Source organism: Geotrypetes seraphini, chromosome 15 (assembly GCF_902459505.1).
Source record: "Geotrypetes seraphini chromosome 15, aGeoSer1.1, whole genome shotgun sequence".
NCBI classification, from domain to species: Eukaryota; Metazoa; Chordata; class Amphibia; order Gymnophiona; family Dermophiidae; genus Geotrypetes; species Geotrypetes seraphini.
In genome coordinates, this window is record NC_047098.1 from 5,620,336 (window position 1) to 5,631,395 (window position 11,060).

Below are 11,060 nucleotides of genomic sequence, written 5' to 3' on the forward strand. Positions count from 1 at the left end.
TTCAAAACCCGGATAAAGGGTTTTTGGATGAGGGGGGGTCTTTTTCTCTTTGTCTTTCTGTTAGTCTCCCTCTCTCTCCAACCATAAGTTGAAATCTTCAGTTCTGTCTCAAAGTTAGAATAATTTCATGCAGTGAGTCAGGATTGGTTGGGCAGTTGTGGTACATTTCTGCAGTGCTTCACCATTCCCCAAGGAAGCTAAATATGTGTTTCTATACTTGGCTGTTTTCCAAAAATCTAATCACCTCCCGCTCTCTGGTACCCTTGTCCCTCTCTATCTTCTTAGTTCCTCTCCTATAACCCTTCATTGTAGTTCCTCTCCTCCTAACTCTGTAAACCGTGCCGAGCTCTACGCTTGCGGAGATGGCGCGATATACAAACCTAAGGTTTAGTTTAGTTTAGCTAAAAACCAAATTTCTCTTGTTGGTTTTCTTGACAAGTTATTCGGTGCTCCCGACTCCCTCATTGTAAGAAACTCTTTCTTTTCAGAATTGTTCTTGAACAAGCCAGATCCCAGCTGGCAAATTCTTCTCTAACCAGTCTGGGTTTTTTTTTCTATAGTGCGCTTGCTCCTGGCCCCTTGGGTACAGAGAGTATATTCTTCATTAGATTGGAGGAAAGGAGGAGCAATGGGTAAATGGTCTCCTGCTTCACTTCATTTCTGCAGGGTGGGAAGATCCCCATTCGGTGGACAGCGCCTGAGGCCATCCAGTACAGAAAGTTCACCTCAGCAAGTGATGTCTGGAGTTATGGCATTGTCATGTGGGAGGTGATGTCCTATGGGGAACGACCTTACTGGGATATGACCAATCAGGACGTAAGTTACTGCTGTGTAAGGCCAACACTGGCAAGCTTGAAAATGGGCCCATAACTGTAGACCAGTGGTCTCAAACTCAAACCCTTTGCAGGGTCACATTTTGGATTTGTAGGTACTTGGAGGGCCTCCAAAAAAAATAGTTAATGTCTTATTAAAGAAATTACAATTTTTCATGAGGTAAAACTCTTTATAGTTTATAAATCTTTCCTTTTGGCTAAGTCTTAATAATAATATTGTCATTTATAGCTAAAGAGACATATGATCAATAAACTTTTATTTTACTTTTGTGATTATGATAAACACACCAAGGGCCTCAAAATAGTGCCTTGCAGGCCGCAAGTTTGAGACTACTTCTGTAGTTGACACAAATTTAAGTCATCCATTGGCCTGTGAGGCATGGATTTTCTAGAAAATTATGAACAAAGGATTGTGAATGCCTTCTTTATCTGCTTAGATATGTGGAATTAATGGCCAGGAAACAAACTATAAAGTGATTCCTTTTTATTGGTTGAGAGTTGTATGATAGTGAAAGTAAGGGGAGAGGAACGTTTGACTGAAGTGAAGAAACACTAAAGCTTTATAGAGACCCTTTCAAATGCTTCTCTTTATCTCATCACCTCTGTTGGTCTTTCCTTACCAAACCGTAATGCAATAGTCTGTCTTCACTCAATGAAGAGAAGGTAACTTTTGAAAGCTATAGAAACAAAACAAGGAAGTAGGAAAGGGACACTGATCAGACTACTGTATGGACAAACACATTTAATTAAAATTCACACAAATATACAGTGTGGCAGACATATAAAGTCCTTTATAAGAGAGCATATACTGGACCCCAGCACGGTCCGTGTTTCGGCCACAGGGCCTTCCTCAGGGGTGTAAAAGTATCCCAGTAGATGGCGCCAAATGACAAAAAAGCCGAAAAGACACACTGAGGTGCCTGCCGCTTAGTGAAATGTTGAAAATATAATAACGATTAGGAAAAAACACTGCGATAGCCAGGAACCGCTGCTAGACACAGATAGATTAAGTTAGTTGGGAAAAAAATTACTACCTACAAATTTGATGTTTCTAGAAGATAGTGGGAGCTTTCTGTGCCATAGGTCTTGTAGAATGGCAGCGGTACATTTTCAGCCGGCTAACACTAAATCACCTATAACAATCACCCTCATAAAGAAGCATTGGGTCGATAGGCACAAACATTGCAAAATGATTGGGGACGCCAATTACGAACCCCTGTCTGGCCACAGTGAATAAACTCATTCAAACCTTAAATGTCTCTTTACTCTAAACATTGTAGTTCTCCCCCTTCTCCTTATGTCTCTTTTTTTTCCCTAGTAAGTCTGTTTCATGTCTATTTAAGTATGTTGTATCTTAGTTGTATCCCTCATTTTTTTTATCATTGGTCAACGCTTAGAAATGTTGATAAGCGTTAAAATCAAATTTTAAATAAACTTAAACTTAAACCTATAACCAGATCAGGCAGCAGGCTACAGACAACCATCCTCCAAATGCAGGTTTTCTCTACCCAGTCATTGGGAAACACCCAGCCATGTTGTGTTTGTGACGTAACTGAACTGTATATAGGTTTGCTTGTTTTTTCCTGAATATTAGTAATTAATGCATATGTTCCATTAGGACAATCATTCTCAATCCAGTCCTCGGGGAAACATCTAGCCAGTCAGGCTTTCAGGGTACCCCCAGTGAATATGCATGAGATAAATTTACACGTACTACCTTAGTTGTATGCAAATCTATCTCACTTGTCCACAAACAGAAATTCCTTAGTGTCTATACCAGTGATTCCCAAACTTTTTACTCTCACAGAACCCCTAAAACATTTTTTCAAACACCAAGGAACCCTCAATTTATGTAAACTTATATGTGTTAAATTCTATAATCTAATTTCATGAGGAATCCTGAAGAAAGTTCCAGGAACCCAATTTGGGGATCATTGGTCTAGAACCTGTGACTTCCAGTATATCTGTCAAGTAATGGATGGAGTCCTAGAAACAACACCGTTTTGCATGGTTTTCTCCGTAAAGGCTCAGTATTTCTCTAGACTCCAGCAAATGGTGAGATGGACTTTGCAACTTCTGAACTGTTTGCAGAGATTAGCTCCTGATCCAGCTGGAGAACAGATATATAAAATATAAAGTAATATAAAATAGAAGGGTGGGAGCAACAACCAAAAAGGAAAACGAGAGAGAGAAGAGTTCCCTTCATATAGGGTTCTAATAAGTCTCAGACTTTATTGTTTCATCTCCTGGCGTTGGATATTTCCCTTTTGCAGGTGATAAATGCCATTGAGCAGGATTATCGATTGCCCCCTCCCATGGACTGCCCCAGTGCACTCCACCAGCTCATGCTGGACTGCTGGCAGAAGGACCGCAACCATCGACCCAAATTTGGGCAGATCGTCAACACGCTGGACAAAATGATTCGAAATCCCAACAGTCTGAAAGCCGTGGCACCGCTCTCTTCTGGGTAAGTGTTACAGAGACCAAGGGTGGTGGGAAGAATCTCTAGAGGATCACAGGATCCAGTGGCATAGTAAGTGGAAGGTGTGTGTGTGGGGGGGTCCACCCTTGGCACCTGTCATCCTCTCCACCCACCCTGCTCCTTCTTGATCCCCCCCCCCGTCGTGCGCCCTATCCCTCCCCTTCTGATTGGCATGTGATAGACGCCTATCTTTTTAGACACCATTTACAGAATTCCCTCCCCCCCCAAGTGTCTATATCTTTATTGTCTCTGATCAGCCATCACCCAGATTTGAGCACCCAAAAGAAAGAACTTAGTGGTGGGGATGCTTTTACTTGGGAAGTTCTAGGTGCCTCATTCCTTAGATTTTGTGATTATCTTCAGAGTGTGCCTTGCCACTGTAAAGGCTGTGGAGGGACTGAGTGTTCCAGGAACATCACGAAAGAGACGAGCGTTAATGCGCAAAGAAATCCCAAAAAATGAAAAGGGGAGGATCTAGAACCCACCTAGATGTTTCAGAGACTGTCTACGCAGGACTATTTCGTTAAATTTATTTTATCTATTTTAATTTTTTTCTTTTAATTCCCTTATCTCCGATCTTTTTTTTTTTTCTATTTTTGATTTTGAATTATTTTGCTGGGATGTTTTTTATTCTTTTATTATATTCATTATATAAATTTTATTATCTTTTTATTTTAATCAGGTACCTTAGATTATATGTAAGTCGCTTTGACCTCTTGCATTAAGCGGGATATCAAATGTAAAATCAACATGTTAGGGCTGGAGTTAAATGATTCTTTGCAGGCTGCGAGATGCGTTAGACCCGGTTCATAGACATAATCGCGGAAGACAAAGGCGCGCGCCGACAACTGAGCGCAAGACGGAGGCACGCGCCGAAGAAAATTACTGTTTTTAGGGGCTCCGACGGGGGTTTTGTTGGGGAGCCCCCCCCACTTTACTTAACACAGATCGCGGTGGCATTGGGGGGGTTTGGGGGGTTCTAACCCCCCACATTTTACTGGAAACTTAACTTTTTCCCTAAAAACAGGGAAAAAGTGAAGTTTTCAGTAAAATGTGGGGGTTACAACCACCCAAACCCCCCACAACGCCCCCCACAACGCGGCGCGATCTGTATTAAGTAAAGTGGGGGGGTTCCCCCCTACGGCCCCCCGTCGGAGCCCCTAAAAACAGTAATTTTCTTCGGCGCACGCCTCCCACACTGCGCTCAATTGTCTGCGCTCGCCTTTGTCCCGGCGCGCTTTTGACCTGACACCGTTAGACCCGCGTAAGATTGATGCAATGGGGGAAGCTGGACCTGAGCTTCCAAGGTTTGGCAGGTCCCTTCTTCAGATGTGGCCTCTGAAGCTCCTTAGCAAGCCAGAGATCCATAATTCTCAGCTAATTAGATGTCAAACTGTTGCAATTTAAAAGTTGATTTTGTTTTGAACAAACACAGCAAAATAGCGAGTTAAATAGAGAAACAAAATGTGCCTTAGATCACATGTTAAGGATGAGTCTGCCTATGGCATCTAATCAGGAAAGAAACAGATCTTTACATGAGCCAAATTATGCTTTTCCTTCTTAATTGTGCTCTTCAGCAGTAAGTGTGGGATAGATTAGCAATGGAACAACAGAGGAGCGAGAGGAAAGCGAAAGGGGCTGACGAAATGTGAGCTCTTATGGGCAGGGTCCAAAGTGTGCACTATTTTCAGCTCCTGAACATCCAGATTCATGGAAGGTAGTTTTTGAAAGGCATTTACGCCTTCGACCGATATGGTGTAAGTGGTGCACCTAAGGGAGTGCATAGCATTTCTATAATGGAATCTGGGCCCCAGTTGTAGACTTCTCTGCTTAACCCTTTGTTGCCTCAGGTACAGACGTAGGCTGTGAGCCCTCCAGGGACAGGAAAGTATCTATAGGAACGAATGTAACTCACCCTTCGGAACCCATGCCAAAATTTTGTGGGTTTACCGCTTCTGAGGCAAGATCGTGAGCTGTTCCAATAGCAGGTAGCGTGTTGCTCATGGAAGGTAAGGACAGGGTTAAATGTCAAAGGAGACTTGACTGCCTTAATTGCTTGCATCTTTATAAGTTAGGACAAAGGAAAGACCTAGAATCTGAAGAAGGTCATCCTGAGGCTGAGGTCTTTCCCTGGGCCTTCCCTGGATAGGAGGGAGCCTTCTTTTCACGTAGGTCCTACGTCTCTGACCAGCCTCCATCCTTCCTTGTGTAGGGTCAACCTTCCACTCCTTGACCGAACAGTCCCCGACTACAGCAGCTTCAACACTGTGGATGAGTGGCTGGAGGCCATCAAGATGGGTCAGTACAAGGAGAGCTTTTCCAACGCTGGCTTCTCCTCCTTCGACGTGGTCTCCCAGATGACTATGGAGTAAGTATAGAGGTCAGAATGCTTGGCCAGAAGAAAGGCGTCGTGGGTAGATGAGCGTGGTCTGTGATTGCGCGCTTCTGGAGCGGGGGTTCTTTTCAACCCCAGTCCTCATGACACACCTAACCAGTCAGGTTTTCAGGATACTCACAGTGATGTAGGAAAGGGATGCGGGGGGGGGGGGGGGCGTGGTCTGACCCCCCCCTTCCCTTCCCTCTTTAATTTTCCCTGCACAAGCAGCATTATGAACTTGCTGCCTGCGTCGGTGTCGCCTTTCTCTGATGTCTCGTCCGGGCCTTGCACCTAGGAAATGACGTCGGATGGATAGCCGACACGATGTGGACAGCAAGTTCATGCTGTCGCTCGCACTTGGAAAACTAAAAAGGTATGGGGAAAGGAAGAGGGGGGGCGAGGGGGGGCGGGAAGGAGCGGGGGGGCAGAAAAGAGGGAGGGGGAGGGGCGCCATTGCCGTAGACATCTCTCACCTTCGCTACGCCACTGGATACTCACAATGAATATGCATACGATAAATTTGCCCGCACTGCCTACTCTGTGTGCATCTCCATTGTTCCCCTGGTTATTCGCGGTCCCGGTCATTCGCGGTATTTTCCGACCGTGAACCGCCGACAAGAAGAGGGCAGTGGGAGAGGCAGGAGAGAGCAGCTCCTGATTGGATAAGGCCCTACTTCATGCAGGAAGAGGCGGTCAGAGCGTACCGCGAGTGATTTCCTGCACTCGCGCTCCGGCTGCTCTCCTACTGCACTCTCCTACTGCCCTCTTCAGGCTCCCCCATGAAAAACCGTATGTGCGGTTTTTCAAGATTCGCAGGGGTTCCTGGAACGAAACCCCTGCTAATCGCGAGGGAGCACTGTATTCTGAAAACCGAGGACCGGATTGAGAATCCTTTTTATTTTTAAGATATTTATAACGTCTTGTGTACTGCTTGCAAACCCAAAAATGATCCCAGCAGTAAACCTTCTGGTATGGCAGGTACTTTTCTGTCCTGGTAGGAATCTGAGTTTGTACCTGAGGCAACGGGAGGGTTAGGTGACGTGGCTGAGATTACGAGGTACCACAGTGGGATTTGAACCCGGCTCCACTGGTCTGCTACCTGCTGCTCTAGAGCAAGAGTTGCAGATGAGTGGGACAGAGGTTGAAGTCACCGAGGCCCCAATGCTCAAAAGCTTTCCGCGCTTGTATGACTCATTAAAGCAGCCTTACTGACACAGAAGCTCAGCTACCGATCCACATATCAGCCACGAGAACCCTATGCAAATGCATTACAAGGAGCTCATTAGTATTCTAATGAGTTCTCCTTGTGATGTGCTAAAGGCAAATCTCCCCCCCCCCTCTTTTATGGGGAAATTTTTCCAGCAGTTATGGAGCTGTCACTAGCTATTGTGCTCTCACAAAACACACATACAATAGCCGCACCCCACCCCCACAACCAGGCCGGGTTGTGGACTTTGAGGACACCCCCCCCCCTACTCTAATGTCTTAGGCCATCTCTAAGTGCCATTATTGAACTGGCACTAATTTAAGGCACCAGGTTACACAATTACCTCCTAAACGTCTCCTGTGAGTCACGTTACTTCCGACGGAGACACCCGTTTACCTATAGAGTGACAGAATATGATGCCATTTAGTTCTTAGGTCCATCCAGGCCTCCCAACACTAGGGTTAACGGACCCCTAGAACACTTCCCCCCCTGCTCGACAGCGATTTGATAGCTTTTCAAAACCCGGACAAAGTGCCAGGTTGTGAAAATCTACCCGGACATGTCTTCAAAAGGAGGACTTCTGGTAACTCTACCCAACACCTGCCACCTGTTTTCTTCTTCCAGATGGATTTTAGCAAAGTTCATTTCCCCCCCCCAAAAAAAAACAACACAAAACAAAACAAAAAAACCCCTTCGCGAGCATTTCAAAGCTCAAATCTCATTTTTATAGCACGGTTAATGTTGGAATAATCATCTACCTGCCACTCGGTCTTCTGAAGCAAAATTCGAAAGCAATTCATCAATCTGCTCTCCGTGTCCCAGAACCCAGCTTTCTTTCGTCGCTGGCTTATTCGTCCAGACTCCCACAAGTCCCTCCGCCCCCCTCCCCCCAAGGCAGCAGCATTCCACGCCTGCCGCATGTTTCAACTCCCCCTGGGAGTATATATCAGGAGGCCCGGGCGTAAATCTTCACTGCTCGGCCCCCTGAACTTGTACAGTAAAATCTCTCAACTGTGACCATCTGCAATTGTCGTGTTGTCATAATTTCGAACCTAGCAGGAACCTGATATGTGTAGCCCCTGTTTTAGAGGGTTGTTTTTTTTTTTTGGGGGGGGGGGAGAAATCTCTGTAGAAGACACCCAAGTAGTAACAGCCCCCCCCCCTTTATCAATTCATCATTCCGCTGTTGTTTTTCTTTCTTTTAGTCCTTTGATCTATTCTGAGAATCTCTTCTTTCCCTGGGAGCCGTCATGTTGTGGAAAGTGGCATCTGGTAGCATTGGGTATTGGAGGGAAGGGAGCGAGGTGTGCCGTGGACGCTGTCATGGACACCAGCAAGCGATCTAATAGAACAATCTGAAAGGCCATATTTTACCATTTTTATAGGCAGATCCCTAGGTGCTTCTTGTATGCTGTCTCTTCCCTCCTGTCTGGCTAGACACCTCATCATTTTCTCTTTGCCAGGCTTAAAAGTTTTCACGTTTTTTTCAAGTTTTATTTCAAATTTGATGAATCGCTTAATCTTAATACACAGCGATAAACAAATCTAAAAAAATTCGGGGAGTCAGTACAAATAACATAGACAAATCACGTAACAATAAACAGGACCGAAAGGGAAGTGCATTTAGAGGAGTTATCCAAGATCTTAAGGGTTTCTTTTTGGGCTTGGAGGGAAAGGGAATTTGGGGGCTGGCCCTAGAGCTCCAGAATGGTCTACGAAGGGAAATGATGGCATAAATGAATTTCTCCAAATTTTAAGAGTAGATTGCAAACTTCCTTTTTTCACCAAGCTTTCTGGGTTCAGTTTTTGATTTGAAGGGTCCTTTAAATATATAGGTATGAGATTGCTGGAATGCTCTTGCATGAATGATTCAGGTCTTTCCTATATGTGGATAGAGTTCGTTTCTTTTTAATGTTGATTTGTTTAATAGGTTTTCTATTGTAAACCACTTTAATCTTGCCAAAGGTAAGCAGTTTATAAAAATTTTAAATAAACATAATCGACGTACTGGGCAAGTCACTCACGCCCCCCCCCCTCCCCCCATTGCCCCAGGTACATTAAGATAGATAGTCCGCCAGGACAGGGAAAAATTCTTGAGTACCTGAATACATTACTGTAAAACATTCTGAGCTCCCTTGGGAGAAAAGTATAAAAAATTGAATAAATAAATAATACACTGCTGGTATTATTCCTGTTTCAGTTTTTTTTAATTGTCTTTTTCTTTTTCTTTTCAAGGGACATTCTCAGAGTTGGCGTCACTTTAGCCGGTCATCAGAAGAAGATTTTGAATAGCATTCAGGTCATGCGAGCACAAATGAATCAAATTCAGTCGGTCGAAGTTTGATGTCCAGCCGAGTGACCCTCCCTCCCTCTCCTAGCCGGGGGGGTGGGGGTGGGGGTGGGGGAGGGGGTGGAGAAGGGACTCCTTGCCTTTTCCCTGACCGCATCCCTCTCCCTCATCTCATTCCACTTTGCTGGTCTATTCTGAGCTGTGACACAGCCTCCACCACAGAGACGGGTCAGCCCTTCCCCTGCCAGCGCTGGTCAGTGGAACCACGCCAAGTAAAGACCAAGCGACACTGCGCATCCAAGGAAACACACCGAGAAAAACAAAACCGAGAGGGGGAACAGACATTGGTGTTCTGGGAATGGAAAAGTGGAGAACATTTGTTAAACAGACAGAACGGTTCAACAATTAAAGTAATGACCTTCACATAAAGGGCTGAGAGAGATGGAGTCACATTTCAGGGTAATAAGAGGGGAGCCAGAAGCTACGACATCCCTCTCCTTCCTGCACAAACCTTGAAAAAAGAAATGATATCAATAAAATAAAAGGTATTCAAAAGGACTTTTTTGGGGGGGTGGGAGGGAGCGAGGGAGGGAGGGAGGGTTGTTCAAGGTGGCCTCAGCCACAGTGGAGCAAAGAGACTTTTTTTTTAATTAAAGAAAAGAGAAAAAAAAAATCCGTATAAAAAGAAATTAAGGCATTCTTCGTGCAGCTCTCATTGAGACCTCAACCAGAGTGGGAAATCCCCTGTGCCAGACATTGACCGTCAGAAGAGCTGCTGGAGAGGAGAGCAATAGAGCGTCAGCGGCTCTGATTCCATTAAATGGACCATCTGCATCTCTAAAAAATGAAAAAGAAAAACTCTTTTCCTCGTGAAGATGTGGAAAACAGAAGTGCATAATAATGTTCAAGGTTTTGGCAGGGGCTTTTTTGTGAACACGGAGGAACGTTTCCATCCTCTTTGGAAGAGGGGGAAGATAAGACCATGACAAGACAATTTCCTTTTTAGCTCTGCTTTTCTCGGGCCTAAAATACAGGATTTTTTTCTGTGTGAGTGACAACTTTTACAAAGCATCCGCCGAAACCACACCTCAAGTGACATCATCGCCTCATACATATCATGTACACGAGACCTCTACCGACATCATCACTGTTTGCCAATGACGTTGTTTTGTCAGAAACATTCTGGTGCAGTATTTACTAGATTTTAAATGACAAAAGAAAAGGGAAAATAATGATTTGTAAAACACTTTGTCTCTCGCCGCCATTTGCCATAGAAGTCTTACCGGGGCCTTGCCTGTTTACATTGATTTTGAGGGCTTTTTTCCATCCTTTTTTTAAATGTGTACAGATTTGTTGTTCCAAAAGAAATGGACACCCTGCCGAAGGGGAAGGCTTTAGGCCTGTTCTCTACTCTTATCGAAGTCCATGTATGCAACACATAATCCTGCATGATTCACAAGGGTGCTGTATACCTGTGGTTTGCCTAGCGTTCACCCTTATCAGTTTTGCCTCTAGCGATTTTCTCTACGTTGTGTTCTCTTTCCTCATTGGCTGGTGGATACTGACCCCCTACAATTGCCAACTTACCTCAGTCAGGTCACCTCAAAGAGGTTGATACATTCTTGGACTTTTTTCCTCTTCGGGCTAGGATTGACCACCTCACCCAGGGTCAACCAAAACAGCTGATCCAGGCCTGGTTTTCCCAATGGCACACAAAAATGTATACTGTAGCTCTGATGTTCATAAGGAAGTCAGATGAGGCGTCATTGAGTTGGCCTGGGGTGATTTGGCAGCCCCACAACAGTTGAGGAGGTACAGTCCTACTGTTCTTAGGATTATGAAAGCGGACAGCTCCGTGCCTACGATGGGAT

General features: G+C 44.8%; 1 protein-coding gene across 8 annotated transcripts in view; it reads left to right on the forward strand.

The window, feature by feature from the left end:
* Positions 1 to 9,743, forward strand: part of EPHB2 (EPH receptor B2) — a 376,554-nt gene extending 366,811 nt beyond the window's left edge. For 6 of the 8 annotated variants that reach the window (XM_033922324.1, XM_033922323.1, XM_033922322.1 and 3 more), the window contains exons 13-16: positions 667 to 816; positions 3,107 to 3,300; positions 5,528 to 5,683; positions 9,135 to 9,743. In XM_033922324.1, the coding sequence (XP_033778215.1) occupies positions 667 to 816; positions 3,107 to 3,300; positions 5,528 to 5,683; positions 9,135 to 9,243 (609 nt within the window). In that variant the 3' untranslated portion in view covers positions 9,244 to 9,743. The remainder of the gene's footprint in view (positions 1 to 666; positions 817 to 3,106; positions 3,301 to 5,527; positions 5,684 to 9,134) is intronic. The other 2 variants (XM_033922330.1, XM_033922329.1) reach the window with 1 other exon arrangement.
* The last annotated feature ends 1,317 nt before the right edge of the window (positions 9,744 to 11,060 follow it).